The following is an 18,157-nucleotide window of genomic DNA, read 5'->3' on the forward strand; positions in this document are numbered from 1 at the left end:
ATATATAATATATATATATATATATATATATGATTACGAAACCTAAATACGTATTGATAGAGCCATTATACATATGATGAATATCGTGGCAGTGTTCTATCGGTATTCAAGGCATATTATTACTTTAATTTCGGTATTTATCTGATATTTTTCTTGGACCAATTTGTATTAGTTAACGAGTTCAGACCATTTTGGATTACACTGAGATATTTCATAAGTATTTATGTCAGGTAGGTTTTTCATTGAAATAATAATAATAATAATAATAATAATAATAATAATAATAATAATAATGATAATAATAATAATAATAATAATAATAATAGGAGCACTAGGCAAATCCCAAGTCCCTAAAAGGAATCTTAGAAAAACTAGAGGCTGAAGTAGCTCCAGGACTCATGCCAAAGAAAGTGGTGATCCTAGAAACGGCACACTATAAGAAGAGTGAGGACTCCTAAGGAGGCAGGATGCAACCCGGAACCCCACACTATAAATACCAACCCCTCGGTAATTGGAGGACTGTGATAGAGCAAAAAAAAAAAAAAAAATAATTAATAATAATAATAATAATAATAATAATAATAATAATAATAGAATGTAACGAATGAGAATGTCTACGGTAATTACATGCCATGTTCCAACTCTAGCACCCACAACCTCGAATATTTATACCGATATGTTCAACTTAATTAAATGGATGTTCTTCGTTCGTAAATATGGAGAACATGGCCATTTGGTTCTGTATTTGAAATATGTTACAATATGGATAACTGCGAGCTAAAAAATTTTTTCCACTTTTTTCCCGAAAAGAACAGCTGCAGTCAAAGGCTTATAATTGGGTTCAGAGTTAACTTAGGGTAAAGTCCATTGCGCACACACACACACACACACACACACACATATATATATATATATATATATATATATATATATATATATATATATATGTGTGTGTGTGTGTGTGTGTGTGTGGTGGGTGTGTGTGTGTGTGTAATGGACCTTAGCCTATGCTGAACCCATGTATAGAGATATATATATATATATATATATATATATATATATATATATATATATATATATATATATATATATATATATATATATATATATATATATATATGACTGGTAAAATGTTCTGTTACAACAGAATTCCATCTAATAATGGAGCCCACAAAATCGCAAAAAAATATAGAAGGAAAGTACTATATTTCACAGACCGCTGTCCTCTCTCTTTTCAGGTAAGTAGTGAATGAGAAAAGTTACAGAAAATGCGGTTTATTCATACCATGAGATCCATCCACAGGTATCCGCTATAGCCACCCGCTGAATATATATATATATAATATATATATATATAAAAGATATAATATATATATATATATATATATATATATATATATATATATATATATATATATATATATATATATTATATATATATGTATATATATATATATATATATATATATATATATATATATATATATATATATATATATTATGTATATATATATATATATATATATATATATATATATATATATATATATATACATATAGACAAGAGCCTACCTAAGCTATACGTGTATTAATCGCGTGATATACTCTTACCTAATAAAACTGCAATGACCTCTTATCAGGCTTTTCGTAATATTCTATCAGATTGAAAATTCAATATTCTAAATTAAATTGCTCTCTTAACTCCTCTCTTATTCATGAACAGACTCAGAACAAAATCCCCTCCCCCCACCCCATCCCCCTTCCCCCATCTCACCCTCACGCTCCCCCTTAAAATAAACTCAACAAATTGATGGCAATTTTTCATTTCCATTGGTTGCGTGGCTAAGCCGTGTTAGTAGGGATTTACGAGGTCAGACAGATTAAATGCCGACTATAACGTCTAGGGGTTTATCAAACACACACACAGATATATATATATATATTATATATATATATATATATATATATATTTATATACATATACATACCATACATACATATATATATATATATATATATATATATATATATATATATATATCCTATATATTATATATATGTATTATATATATATATATATACTATATATATATATACATATATAATATATATATAGATATTAATATATAATCTAATAGATATATATAGCATACTACATTATATATAATATATATATATCTATAAAATAATATATATATATATATCTAATATTTATATATACATATATCGAGCTACAATGTCCGCTTTAATATCTAATTCGCTCTACCTCGGAATATATCATATATGCTTAAACCGAAGGGGAAATTTTTTCTCGATAATAGATTTGCCTAGACCAGGGCGCGAACCTATGGATCCTTTCAAACCCAGGAACGTCAGTGAACGCCTTACCTCTCGCGGTGGTGTAGTAGGTAAGGCTTCACTGACGTTCCTGGGTTTGAAAGGATCCATAGGTTCGCGCCCTGGTCCAGGCAAATCTATTATCGAGAAAAAATTCCCCTTCGGTTAAGCATATATGAAAATATATTAATTCCGAGGTAGAGCGAATTAGATATTAAAGGACATTGTAGCTCGATATATATATATATATATATATATATATATATGTATATATGTATATGTATATATAATATATATACACACACATATGTACATATATATATACATATATATATATATATATATATATTATATATATATATATATATGTGTGTGTGTATATACATTATATATATATATCTATATATAGAATACAATATATATAATATTAATAGTATATAGGTGTGTATTAAATTAAATATACTAAGTTTTGAAAACGATATAAAAAAAATTAATAGATGTTGGAATGGACGAACAACATCATACAGAACCGAGACTCTCTGACCCTAACTAAGTGATAATTAGACTCTTAACTACTGTTCCGTAAAGCCTAATTTCGCGATGATATAAACTACGGTCCCAGTTGACGGTAATATAAGAGAGCGTCGATGCCTTAGGTCCACAAACCTGGTGTTTATTCACCTGGGACTCTTGTTATTACACACTGAAGAAATAAACATATATAGATGTGCTTTTCCTTTTATTTATACAGTTAGATACATGCTACTCAGTTGTATACATATACAGGAATGTATTTACAACAAATTCAGTAAATCTATCTCATCTTATTCTGTTTTTGTAAAAAAAAAATTATTACCAAATAAGAGACTAACGTAATAATCACCTTCAAGGTTCTTTATACATAGATTGAATCCTCAAACGTAAAATTGTATGATAAAATGCGATCACATATTTTACGAATATTGAAGGTTTTGAAGAAAACAATTAGTAATTCTTGTTAAATAAGCTATCATTATCTTTTTACATACATTTTCGTTAATTGAAGAACGTGATAACTGGGTTAATCAATATTTTATTATAATTACGAATGTAATATTAATCATAATATACATAAGAAAACTATAGTCTAATCAGTAGTTAAGGTTCATTAGGAATTTAATCCTAATTATAATTATGATTGTAATTCTGATTTTAAATATATTAGTTAGTAGACACATTTGGTCTAATTATTAGTTAAGATTTCTTATCGATCTTATCAATTTTGTTAATTTAATTATCATTATTCTCATAGCCATTTTAGATTTTACGAAGATGAAATAGCGATATAAAACTGAAAAACATAATATGGAGCTCATCAAAAAATCAAGATATAAAATTGAAAAACATAATATGGAGCTCATCAAAAAAATCAAGAATCTAATGACGCGAAAAAACATTCATTATAACTTAAAAGCTTCCTTAATGACTAGCTACTAATCACCGAGGGATAATTTAGCTAATTTGTAGTAGTAAGAGACGGAAGAATCTGGAGTTAAACTTAATTTTCCTCGAAATTAAAACTCTCGCTGTGTTACGCTAACGAGCGGATGAACCAATTATTAGGTTATTGAAAAGCTCGTCCCAGGTACGGCTAGTTGCCCTGACTCAGAAATTCCCCAGATAGTTGGGGAAAATTCCCTTGAATAGGGGGCTGGGGTTGATCTTAAGGGAAATTCCCTATGCCTGAAGAAACAACTGTAAAACTTACTCTGTTCTACGTGAACATTAATGGAAAATACATTGTAACTGATGAATGTCAATTGACAATGCAGTAAAATTGGTGAATGTCGACAGGCAGTGCCAGGAAATATATGAATTCTGGTAGAAAGTTCCCTTAGGTTTATGAATCTTAATAAGAAGTTCCAGAAACTATATGAAACCTGATATAAAGTTCCATTAGGTTTATGAAACTCAATAGGGAATTCCATAAAATATATATATGAATCATGATAGAAAGTTCCCTTGCGTTTATGAATCTTTATAGGAAATTCCAAAAAAATATGAATCATGATAGAAAGTTCCCTTGCGTTTATGAATCTCCATAGGAAATTCCAGAAAATACATGAATCATGATAGAAAGTTCCTAAGGTTTATGAATCTCAATAGGAAATTCCAGAAAATATATGAATCATGATAGAAAGTTTCCTAAGGTTTATGAATCTCAATTAGAAATTCCACAAAATCAAAATATATGAATCATGATAGAAAGTCACTTTGCGTTTATGAATCTCAATAGGAAATTCCATGAAATATATGAATCTCAACAAAAAGTTCTCTTAGCTTTATGAATCTCGATGCAAAATTCCACAAAATATATGACACTCGATAGAAAATTCCATCAGATCTTTGAACCTCGATTAAAATAAGATTCCAACAGGTCCCGATAATAAAAATTCTATGAGAGAGATACAGAATTCCATTAAATCTTTGAACCTCGATTAAAATAAGATTCCAACAGGTCCCGATAATAAAAATTCTATGAGAGAGAGATGCAGAATTCCATTAAATCTTTGAATCTCGGTGAATTCAGGTCAGCTGACGAGACTACGGAATTTTTGGTTAATTGATGAACCCGTGGAAAATGATTTCTAATCACTTATAAGACTCTAACGAACACTAGCTATAATCGATGAGTATATTCCATACCTCTAGGGGAAAATGACACATTCATTTAACTAGGGGAAGAAGGTAAATAAACATTTTGAAATTCCTTCACTGGACTGAGACTGGCGAAGCGACATTTTCCCGGTTAAATGGAGACTAACCTTAAAGTTTCCAAACTTTCATAATTATCATATCTCAATGAGAAAGCGATAAAAAGAATGATACTTTTTTCCAACATGAAACCCGTGTATATTTCATTTTTTCTTTCCGGGAAAAAATTATAAGTTCATTTTATGATGCACTAAAAAGGCTTCATTTCATAACCGTATTTTACAGAACTGATGCTTTTTAGTTTAAGTACAGTAGGCCGATCAACCTAGCTTCGTAAGGTGGTAATGCCCACAGTGCACCTCACTTGGTACACCGTAAGCTTTTTTAAAGCCTTTTACTTTACCTCCATCCCTGATCCATTTCTGGAATCTTACTGTCCAAAATCTCAAACTAGGTTTTTTTTCAATTGTGGGAATTTCTTCCATATCCATCCGTATCCTTGTATTTCACTTCCTTTATTTCCTGGATCTCTCTGTCACGCTGTCCAACCAATTTAATTAACACCTTTATTCCATCATTAATTCCAGTATTTCCCCTCCTGCAGGAATGGACATCCTAGCAGCCACAGCAGTAGCATCCTTCGCCACGCCCCAGGAGATAGCAGAGGGCGAACCCCTGCAGGCCCACAGAGCCCTACTGGAGAACGGCACGGACTTCTTCGGTGGCAGCAGCAGCAGCGCCCTGCCCGATCTGGGGCACCTGGATACCCCCCACCACATGGCAGGGCCTGTTGCCTATAACATTACTCTCGGGCATCACTACAGAGACAAGTTCGATTCGCGTCTCAAGTGGTATGAGGACTACATAGTTGGGTCCTTCTTGGTGTTCATAGGTAAGGTGATGGACGACTTCTCTCTTTCTATGTATATATATATATATATATATATATATATATATATTATATATATATATATATATATATATATATATATATATATACAATATATACAAATATTTATGTAGAATCTACTGGTCAATTTTTTTACCAGATACATATGCAATTATAATAGCCACAATGCCCTCTTTACTTCTCAAATTCTTTGCTCTTTTTTGGCTACACTTGTCACTACAAAACCTGGCATTGTGACTATTACAATTGCATATATATATATATATATATATATATATATATATATATATATATATATATATATATATATATACATTTCTTATTATAAAGGTGACCTCATTAAAACTCATAGTTATGATTATCATAATCACGTTAAACAAAAGTAAATAACTTATATAATAACCACGTGAGCTACAACCACTTTGGTTGTTTTAGATTGCACTTGATTCCTTCTACCTCCGAGTCCCGTAATGATCTCCGAGTTACTCTTACTTTATTTTATTTTTCTTCTTGTCCATTTCCCGTCATCTCCACCAAACTGCCAAAGAAAAAATTCCATTCCTCCCCACCAGGAATAGATTCCCATCCCATCCCATCAAGACCACTACGAGTTCTTTTCCCATTAACCACTACGAGTACCTATTCCATCTCGTTCAAATCTTCACCTTTAGCACTGGATGAATTGTCTGGGCAGGAGTCCTCTGAGAAATATAAAAATAAAATCAATTGGATCTTTCTTTTTCTTTTAGTTTGGTCCCGTATTGCTATGGTCAATATTTTTGCCTAATACTGTGTTAAGTGTTTTATTGTATCGGCAAAGTTCAATACGAAAATAGATTATTTTTTTATTCTTTATTCTACAGTTTGATCCCATATTGCAATGGTCAATTTTTTTTCTTAGTACTATTTTAAATGTTTTATTGTATCGGCAAAATTCAATAGGAATAGATTTTTTTTTCTACAGTTATTTTACAGTTTGATCCCATATTGCTATGGTAAATTATTTTCTTAATACTATTTTACATTTTTTTTTATTGTATCGGCAAAGTTCAATAGGAAAGTAGATTATTTTCTATTTTTTATTCTACAGTTTGATCCCATATTGCTATGGTCAGTTTTTTTCTTAATAGTATTTTAAATGTTTTATTACATCGGCAAAGTTTAATAGGAAAATAGATTTTTTGTATCCTTACTTCGTGATAATCAATATCGCTTTCCCATGGAAAATAACAAATGCTTTCACATGCATTTGTGAATAAAGGCTTTACCAGGAGAATGTTACTTAAGGTTTTAAAGATAATAATATTATAAATGAAAGTACCTACCAAGAATTATACTCTTCTGGTTCTTCATACGGAAATTTATATGGTCTTCCAAAAATACACAAAGATAATGTTCCTTTGAGACCTATTTTGGCTGCTTATAACACTCCCAACTATCAAATAGCTAAATATCTCGTACCAATGTTACAGCCATTCGCCAATAATGAGTATTCCTTACATAATTCCGCCAGCCTTGTACCTGATATTTTACCGCAGAATGTTGACTTGCATATGGTTAGTTTTGATGTTACATCCCTCTTCACAAATATACCGTTGCAGGCGACGGTTGATATTATTTTAGAGAAAATCTTTTTTGTTGATGATTTTTTATTTCACGGCTTTAACAAGGACAATTTTAGGAAACTTTTAGAAATTGCAGTGCAGGACACTCACTTTATATTTAACAAGATAATACAAACAAGTAGATGGTGTTTCTATGGGATCCCCTTTAGGTCCAGTTATGGCCAATGCCTTCATGTGCTCTCTCGAAGAACAAATGCTCGAAAGATGTTCCTCAACATGTCGGCCTCTCTTTTACAGAAGAGATATAGATGACACAATTGCTTTATTTAGATCTAGGGCGGATGCAGAAAATTTCTTGGAATATTAAGCACGAAGACGACAATAAACTTCCATTTTTAGATATTTTAATCACTCGAACTCCCAAGGTTTTAATACCAGTGTTTAAAAAAAAAAAAAAAAGACATTTACAGTCAAGGTACGAACTTTTACAGCAATTGATCTTTCATTTTTAAATCAAATAGTATTTTCACACTGTTCCACCGTGCTTATAAATTATCCTCTACCTGGCACAACTTTCACGAGGAAATCTTGTTTTTAGTTCAATTTTTCAAAAATAATTCGTATCCTTCCTTCTTATTCAACAAGTATGTAAATAGCTTCTTGAATAATATATTTCAAACCCGTTTGTCCATACCTAATGTCCCTAAATTGCTCATGTATGCCTCCATTCCTTTTGTACATTCGAGGATATTCAAACAAACACTGCAAGACTCAATTCGCAGTAAATTTCCAGCTCTAGATATCAGATTATGTTCGAACAATCCTAAAACAATTGGGTCATTATTTCACCATAAGGATAGGCTTCCTGCCTTGATGCGGTCTCTAGTGGTTTATTGTTTCACTTGCCCAAAATGTAAAGTTGGGAAATATATCGGAGCCACTAAGAGATTACTCAAAGTCAGAGCTGATTCTCATTTTGGAGTTAGTCACTGAACTGGATGTCAATTAAAAACTAAAGAATTTTCTGATATAAGAGACCAATGTAAGAAATGCAAGACATCATTCTCTTATGAAGATTTTAATGTCATCGCCCAAGCACCCAATGACCACTCTCTCTCCATCCTGGAATCGTTAACTATAAAGCAGCTTGTTCCTTCCTTAAACAGCCAGACCTCTTCCACTATCTTATATATCGCCTAAGTTGACACCGTCCTCCTGAAAAACTGAGAATGTCACTCAGTTCTTAGCTCAGATAGAGTAAGGTACTAATACATTTTAACATCATAATTTTTTATATATACAATTTTAAAAGTTTTTTCAGTATTAGGTTTTCAATGTTTTTAAAAATTGCTTTAGCTCGTTTTTGTTTGTTTTAAATTCAAGTCTTGTTTTTAGACTTTGTGAATTTTTTTAACTGAGTCCTTTTTTTAAATCTTCATTCATTGTATTTTACAGCCCTGATGATGAGATATGTGGTCTCAAAAATTTGGCCAATAAATTTACAATGCTACTATGGCTGTTTGCAATTGTATTCCTAGTATATATATATTATATATATATATATATATATATATATATATATATATATATATATATATATATATATGTGTGTGTGTGTGTGTGTGTGTGTGTGTGTATGTATATATATATATATATATATATATATATATATATATATATATATATATATATACATATATATGTATGTATATATATCATTGCATTTATTATAACATTTCATTGCCGCAACTCTCATAAATAAAAAGAAAAAACACACACACACACACAAAGAAGGGCGACTACGAAATTCCAACATGTCTGACTACCAGCTTCCCGGAAGTACTACCACGGAGACCTCACGCACACACACACACACACACACACACACACACACAAAATTGATGAGGTCTGGGTATGAGAAGATGGGAAGTCTGCGAGATAATCCAACGGATGGGAAAAGTAGGTCGTAATGTTCCTTTATATAAATGCTTATCTCTGCGGAGATTTCTACTTTGTCTGGGAGAGTTGGTAGCCACAGATGATGAAAGCGCCTATCGTTATCTTTTCTTTTGGGTGGTGGGGGGAATTGTTGTGGCTGTGAATAAATATAAATACTGGATATTGTCTGCAACTATAGCGTCTTAACTCTTTGCATAATTACTGTAGCCTCTTTTATAAGAGGTATATTCATACACCTTTCGGACTACTTCGCGTTTTACGCAAAGACTAACACTGAGTCTTAGATCATAAGATATTCATGTTAGGCTTTATCAGAATTTTTACCTATTCATAACATTTACGAATCATTTCTTGTCATTTTTCTTTCAAATATTTACATTAAAATATCGTAGCTTACAGAGCACGCAATATCTCATAAGAGTCTGCAATACGTCTCTCTCTCTCTCTCTCTCTCTCTCTCTCTCTCTCTCTCTCTCTCTCTCTCTCTCTCGGGGTAAACTGTAATTTGTATGATATGTCCTCACTCTCTCTCTCTCTCTCTCTCTCTCTCTCTCTCTCTCTCTCTGGGTAAACTGTAATTTGTATGACATGTCCCCTCACCTGTGTGTGTGTGTGTGTGTGTGTGTGTGTGTGTCTGGGTAACCTCTAATTCGTATGTCATGCCCGGGCTTCGTCCAAATCCTTTCGTTATTGAATCCTAAGAGCTGTTGTGGAGGGTAATACCAAGGCGGGTCTTTCACTCTTGAAGACCTACATGTTAAGGCTAGTGGCAGGTCCTCTTTCTCCTGCTTCAGAATATCTCTCAGCGGCTACATCTTAGTATTTTTTCCAGTCTTTACATACATGGGGTTTCTCTGCTGCGCCGCCGTTTGGAAGGTATCCCTTATATTTTGTTTTGTGGACATTTTCTTAGGATATTTATGACTTTGGCACAATCTTTCCTGATATTCCTTTGCTTGGTTGAAGGATATTCTTTAGAATACGTTCTCTTTGGTGAACATATTACTTCGTGACGTAGGATGACCTTACTCAAGATTTCGGCATCAAAAGAATAGCATTTCTTCTCATAACATTACACCGTTTTCAGAAAAATGTTACTCTCTATCTTCCAATTGCCATCGGTAGAAAAATCCTGTCTTTTTTTTTCACTCAGCTGGAATTGTTCCGAATATGTTCTCAAATCCCATGTAAATGAGATTAGTCAATCATTCCTCATCATTTGGTGAGAATAATCCTTCCGCACAGGTGAGCAATCCATTGCCTTTGGAATGGATTTATACCCGGTGAGAATTTCCCCTGCCATTCGTCTTCTTGTCAGAATATCTCTATCAATTTCTCGCAGGATTTATTTCGTCTCATTAGAATTAGATGGATAAATGGCTCCGTAGCCTCTCCAGTCAGTGTAGATAGATAAGCAAGAAATTAGATAGATGAAGAAAAGAGCAAATTCAATAGAACACTGTATACAATACAGGATTGTTTTCCAATACCTGGATTGTGATTTGTGTGCAAAAATATAATTCCAAATTATTTTTATCAGGTGTTTTCTTATATTCAGGGGAATGTTTAATTTTAAAATGGCGCTTTTTATTCCATATTCACTGATTTTCTTTCACCTGTCTTATAGGAGGATATCCTACACTGTAGTTTCGTCTTTTGGAGAATTGCCCCCTATGTTAAATTCTTCTTCTAATCCACAGCCTATTACCGTGAACTTAAAATTTAAGGGAAACAAAAATGATATAATTTCCATCATTCAGGCTATTGATTACTCTCCTCAAGTGCTCGATAATATTTTCACATTCATCTGCAAACTTATACTGTCCCGTTCCCCTCTCTCATATCATTCAACTCTGCATCTCTTGCACATGCAACAAATCCTCAAAATTCTTAGCCCTCGACAGAGGTTTGCATACTCTTCAGACAAGTGTATAACACTATCGTTCTCTTTAAAGTTACTCCTTATCTTTCTCTCTCTCTCTCTCTCTCTCTCTCTCTCTCTCTCTCTCTCTCTCTCTCTCTCTCTCTCTCTCTCTCTCTCTCTCACTGATCCAGGGTAAACTCTAATTTGTATGACGTCTCTCTCTCTCTCTCTCTCTCTCTCTCTCTCTCTCTCCTCTCTCTCTCTCTCTCTTTAACCAAAGTGATTAAATGACTTCTCTATCATTTTTCTCCTTGAACAAACCACACACCAAGATAAGCTGCCTATCTACAACACCAAACCTATTAGTTCCTTCATCCTAAATCTTCCAATTTATTTTCATCACTAAACCACTCAACGCCAAATTCCTCTTCTCCTCAGGTCTCGTGTCCTTCATAGGCAACGGCTCCAGCGTGATCATGTTCTGGCGTCGCTACAAAAACCTGACTCCAGCAGAAGTGCTTCTGCTGAACCTCGCTGTGATTCATCTGCTCTTGGCCATTGGCAGCTACCCAGCAGCTATGGCGTCCAGTTTCAGTCACAGATGGGTCTTCCATGATTTAGGTAAGTTGAAAAGTTAGAAGACACACACACAAAACGTTGGAGGACCGTGGAACAGCCTCCAAGAAGTTGTCGTTCAGTTCTGAAGTTCAAGCGAAAAATGCTATCAGTACTACCCCACTACTATTCTTCTTGCACTTCAATACATTTTTATCTGTTAATCTAATTATTAATCCGTTTGTTTTATTAAGTGGTATCTCTTTTCCTGCATTTCCCTTTACTTCCTCTTGCTTCTTCCGAATGAACACCTTAATATTCTTCGGAACTTGAATTTCAAGTCAGTGGCCCCTTTGGTCGGTTTGTTCCATATGGATAGGTTTCATCTACTGAATGATAATAATAATAATAATAATAATAATAATAATAATAATAATAATAATAATAATAATAATAATAATAATAATAATAATAATGGACTTACTGTCCGAATGAAAGGTCTCGAGTCACTCATAGTCCTTGTATGGTCAGTGACTCTAAAGATCCGTGACTCTAAAGATCATGGCTCGAAAAATCAGTGACTCGAAATATCCTTGAATCGAAATATCAGTGATTCTAAAGATCATGACTCGAAAAATCAATGACTCTAAAGATCAGTACTCAAAAGACCAGTGACTCTAAAGATCCGTGACTCAAAACATCAGTGACTCGAAATATCAGTGACTCGAAATATCCTTGACTCGAAATATTAGTGACTCTAAAGATCCGTGACTCTAAAGATCATGACTCGAAAAATCAATGACTCTAAAGATCAGTACTCAAAAGATCAGTGACTCTAAAGATCCGTGACTCAAAAGATCAGTGACATGAAATATCAGTGACTCAAACGATCACGACTTGAAAAATCAGTGACTCTAAAGATCATGACCAGAAATATTATTGACTCTAAAGAACCCTGACTCTAAAACTCAGTGACTAAAGATCCCTGACTCTAAAAATCAATGACTCAAAGGATCATGGCTCGAAAAATCAGTGACTCAAAAGATCAGTGACTCTAAAGATCATGACCAGAAATATCAGTGACTCTGAAGATCCTTGACTCGAAAAATCAGTGACTCGAAAAGTAACAAGGAATCGAATGTGTTAAGTCCTTTCGTTGACAATCTTTTTTGGTGAAAATTACTGAGATGTAATCATGGTTATTTATCATGCGAGCACTGGATTTAAAAATTCAATCTTTCTAATGGAAATCAATATTATTTAAGATGTTCATAAGTTGCAACTGCCACAGAAAAAAAACACTGGCTGGAAGGGTAATCAACTGCAAGGAACATGAATTGAAATACGTTTTCGTATTAGAACCTTCGTAAACAAATATTCACATTCAGTTATTTATTTGATATAGCCAGTGAGAAGTTTCATTTAAAACTGAACTGGAATCATTCAAGTATCTATTTTTTATTCCTGGGGGAAATTCCATCTAAAACATTATTGGAATTGTTAAATGGTTTCTTGTAAAAGCTACAAATTGAAGAACGCGTGTATATACGCGAGAAGATTAAAAAAATCTGTCTGACCTCAATTATTTTTCCTACACTGAAATATTTTCATCATGGTACATATTGCTGGAGAGAGAGATAGAGAGAGAGAGAGAGAGAGAGAGAGAGAGAGAGAGAGAGAGAGAGAGAGAGTTAATGATTCTTATGTAAGTTGCACGACGCGACGCAAGAGCTCACTGTTGAAGAATTAAGAAAAGTATAATCTTTGACGGGTTCATCAGTCATCTCTTCATTCCGCCGATATTGAAAAATGGCAAGTTAAATTGATGCCTCCGTGACATATAGCAACCTAGACAGATATCTGTTTCGGTCGCGTTACGTAATACCGAAGCTACTTATTTTCTGTGTTTTCTGTAGTTTCTATTATATATATATATATATTATAATAATATATTATATATATATATATATATATATGTATATATATATATATATATATATTCAAAATACAATGCCATGTGCTAGTGTTTCCTTAAATGTATGTTTAAGATTTAATGTTACATGTTGGTTTTAGATAAATTACAAAATTACATACAGGAATAAAAATGAATATAGAAATCTAAATACAGGAATTAAAAAATGATTTTATAGTATGCATATAGGTACAAGTCAGATAATTTCTTTTTATACATAAATGTGTATAACTTAAATTTGAGTGAGTGAGTGAGTGAGCATGTGTGTGTGTGCGTGTCCAAATGGTCTACGTTGGTTAACGGCTGCAGATTCGTGTTGGGCGGGGTCTCAACGACCTGAGCAAGGATGTTACTTGGCTCTCGCTGGGCCCTCTCGTGTCTTCCAAGGGGCGTGATATTCTTGGTGGGTTGGGGCGTGCTGTCTGGTCCCTGTTGACTTGTGTATTCCTTCTCCTGCTGGAGGGGAGTATATGGTCCGACTCTTGTTGGACGTTCAAGGTCGGCTTCTGAATAACGAAGCTCACCGCCTCGGTTATTAAGAGACGACCATAGTTGTCTTCTCTGTGCACGACCTGGGTGCCTTCTATGAGCTCTTGTAGAGATGGCTTCCTGTCGTGAACATCTATGTAATGTTGATGGATGGCCCCTTGATTTCTGTGACCCAGCAGACGTCTCCGAAGGGTCGTTGTAGTGTGCCCGATGTAGTTTTGGCTGTGAGATTGACACATCTCCTCTGGACAAGTAAATTTCTAAACTACATTCGTGCACATCTCCTTCGGTCCCCCCGGAGCGGTGCTGTTCTTCATTATAATGAAGAACGGCACCAGACAGCACGCCCCAACCCACCGAGAATATCACGCCCCTTGGAAGACACGAGAGGGCCCAGCGAGAGCCAAGTAACATCCTTGCTGCTCAGGTCGTTGAGACCCCGCCCAACACGAATCTGCAGCCGTTAACCAACGTAGACCATTTGGACACGCACACACACACACACGCTCACTCACTCACTCACTCAAATTTAAGTTATACACATTTATGTATAAAAAGAAATTATCTGACTTGTACCTTTATGCATACTATAAAATCATTTTTTTTTAATTCCTGTATTTAGATTTCTATATTCATTTTTATTCCTGTATGTAATTTTGTAATTTATCTAAAACCAACATGTAACATTAAATCTTAAACATACATTTAAGGAAACACTAGCACATGGCATTGTATTTTGAATATTTATTTAACCACTGTTTATACTTTCACTTATATATATATATATATATATATATATATATATATATATATATATATATATATATATATATATATATATATATATATATATATATATATATATATATATATATATATATCTGAGTGTGTTTATGAATTTTTTTTATTTTGATCCACCAAAGAAGATTACAAATCAAAATACAAACAATTACATTCATGCAATGAAAATATTATTTTCATAATTTTTTTCAGAAATACGACTGTTGCTCAAAACTGCTGAAGATTACGTTTTAGATTCAAAATTTTAATGTTTGCTATTTTTTTCATAACTGCTAAATCACAAATCAACCTTCTGTGCGAATAACTTCCGCATCTCGTCATTAGTATCCTCAATTGGATACTAAGGCCCTCTCGTTCCAGATCTTGAACCTTACTGAGGCTAAAGGGCTGCAAATTGCAAATGTTGATCATACACTGTCCAATCATCAAACATACCAAATTGCAGCCCTCTAGCCTCGGTAGTTTTTAACATTTTATTCAAGGTAAAAATGACCCCAAATCTTATTTCTGGAAGCTCTATATGTGCCGAAAACACAGCCCACCAACGGATAGTGGCTGGGTTTCATGGGCCTTGGTTGAGGCCACCACCGGACGTAAAACTCTATTTTTGTATTTTTTACTTGTTTATCTCCTCCTCCTTCCTTTTATATCAGAAATATACCATCTATTCGCCAATTTTTCTTCTTCTTCCTTTATTCTCTCCTCGTGAACAGACTATATAAAAGCACTCTGATCCAGCTACGTGAACAGTTTGATATAAAAGTGTTATTTTGATCACACCGTAAGACTCTGGAACACAATTCTCCTTGCATTTTCAGTTATTTGATTATAATTGTATCTATTTCTTAGTCAATTTATATTTTTTTTCTAATAACTTATCTCTTCTTTCTGCATTTCCCAATACCTTCTGTTACTACTTCCAAATGAACAACCATCTTCTTTGGAGGATTGAATTTCGAGTGGGGCTTGTTCCATAGGAATAGGGTTCATCTTCTGAATAATAATAATGATTATAATTCCTTCATACAGTCCTACCTTAGCTTTGAAAGACACTCCAAGTCTCTTCCTAATCCGTCTACCTCTATTCAGCCATTCTGTTTTCACCTCATCTCTCATCATGTCATCCGTTCTACTTATCCACTAATACCATCCAGATAAAGAATCAGGGAGAATCAATAAAAGGGGAGATAATATGTCAGATGCTCCTCTGTCAGCACATATCCGAGGAATCCTTTTAAAGACATTACAACATCATCAGTCTTTCTATTTATGTATAGCTGTGCGTGGCACGTGTGACAATTACTTTATTTATTGGTAGGATACATTTTTTTATTTCTTCTCTTTTTTTTATTTTCTTCTGTCTCTTTCCTCTTTTGTGTCCTATATATTTATATATATATATATATATATATATATATATATATATATATAATGAGGTATTTTTTTAGGTCAAATGACACTCGTTTGAACAAAATGAAACAAACATCTAACTGGCAACTTAACCTACCCTTGTTCCGTTGCATATCCTCTTTGGAGTTGGCTGAAAGTCCGAACTAGGCAAAGATAAACTCCTGTGGTTATAAAAATTTACTTGTTATTTCCCAAAATTAGCTAACTTAAAAATGGAATAAAGTTAATTAACCCTGACTCAAAAGAAACGTTAAACTATCATATTCCTCTCAAAATCATATTTAAGTAAGTACACCCTCTTCCCCTCTGTGTCCAAACATTAATAGTTTATTAGTAATCAAAACCAGTCAGAGAATAAACCCATGGGGTAACTTCGAATCCATCTGAAATAAAGAGACTATAATTATGACATCACTTAAATATTAAAGTTAATCAATAAAGAATGTGTACTGCACCCCACTTTTCTTTCTCCAGACACAAGTAAAGGTCACTTCAAATGTTAACTTTTCCAAAGTTCTCTCTTACGTTACCTTGTCCAACGGACCTGAAACACCTCTTCCAGGCGTGTTCCACACTCTGTCAATCACAATCAGTGAGTCCCCCCTTAGCACTTGTTCTCCAGATTAAATGTCATTTTCTGTTCGTTACGAACACACACACACGCACACACACACTGGTTTGCACACAATAGGCACGCATGCTTCATGCCTGAAACTCGTGATCTTCGAGGTGTCACTGACCACAAAGTGCACTGGTAAGCTATCTTGTCTGTTTTTCATTTCAGCATCTTCGAGGAATCCAGCGTTTTGTGACTGTCTCTAACCGGCAAGAGCTAAGGTTAACAACCTATTACTGTGCCTTTAAGATATATATATATTATATATATATATATATATATATATATATATATATAAGATATATATATAGATATATATATATAGAGAGAGAGAGAGAGCAAGAAGAAGGAGAGAGAGAGAGAGAGAGAGAGAGAGAGAGAGAGAGAGAGAGAGAGAGAGAGAGAGAGAGAGAGAGATTTAACCTCCATGGAGGCTTCTTGGAATTCGAATTCAAACGAACAATACAGAGCAGTTTATATCAGCAAAAAAATGATATCAAGTTCGTCGAGTGAAAGAGGTGGATTAACTGAAGAGGCACTTTCTATTTCAGAATGTTTACTTTCCAACATTATAGTACGGCCAGGAGGAAATTAATCCTAAATAAAATTCTAACGCCCAACTACTCACTACGACTCTCTTAACATTTATTTTAAAAATGAATATAACTCCAGGTTAGATCTTATCACGAGTTATGGTCATATTCTTAGTAAGATTTAGAACTGTAAAATTAGTCTATGTTGGATTGCTTACAGATTTGTTCGTAACTGATTTCTCGGCAAGTATTCTGGGAGGTGGGGTAGCTAGGACCACGCCCCTTTACTTGGCCCTAGTTGGGTGGACTTATGATCAGCATTCTGGGTTGGAACTCAAAGCCATCTTTCGTTAATTATATATATTTAAATATTATATTATATGTATAATATATGTCTGTATATGTGTGTGTGTGTATGTGTGTGTAAACCTCACCAGGAAGTAAAGATATAT

The 18,157-nt window shown here is 33.6% G+C and overlaps 1 protein-coding gene across 1 annotated transcript in view; it reads left to right on the forward strand.

Moving 5' to 3' along the window:
• LOC135211296 (melanopsin-like) overlaps positions 1 to 18,157 on the forward strand; it is a 120,931-nt gene that overhangs the window by 80,637 nt on the left and 22,137 nt on the right. Inside the window, exons 2-3 of the mRNA XM_064244614.1 lie at positions 5,636 to 5,923; positions 11,768 to 11,950. Coding sequence (XP_064100684.1) covers positions 5,638 to 5,923; positions 11,768 to 11,950 — 469 coding nt within the window. The 5' untranslated portion in view covers positions 5,636 to 5,637. The remainder of the gene's footprint in view (positions 1 to 5,635; positions 5,924 to 11,767; positions 11,951 to 18,157) is intronic.

Source organism: Macrobrachium nipponense, chromosome 4 (assembly GCF_015104395.2).
Source record: "Macrobrachium nipponense isolate FS-2020 chromosome 4, ASM1510439v2, whole genome shotgun sequence".
In the NCBI taxonomy this organism is placed as follows: Eukaryota; Metazoa; Arthropoda; class Malacostraca; order Decapoda; family Palaemonidae; genus Macrobrachium; species Macrobrachium nipponense.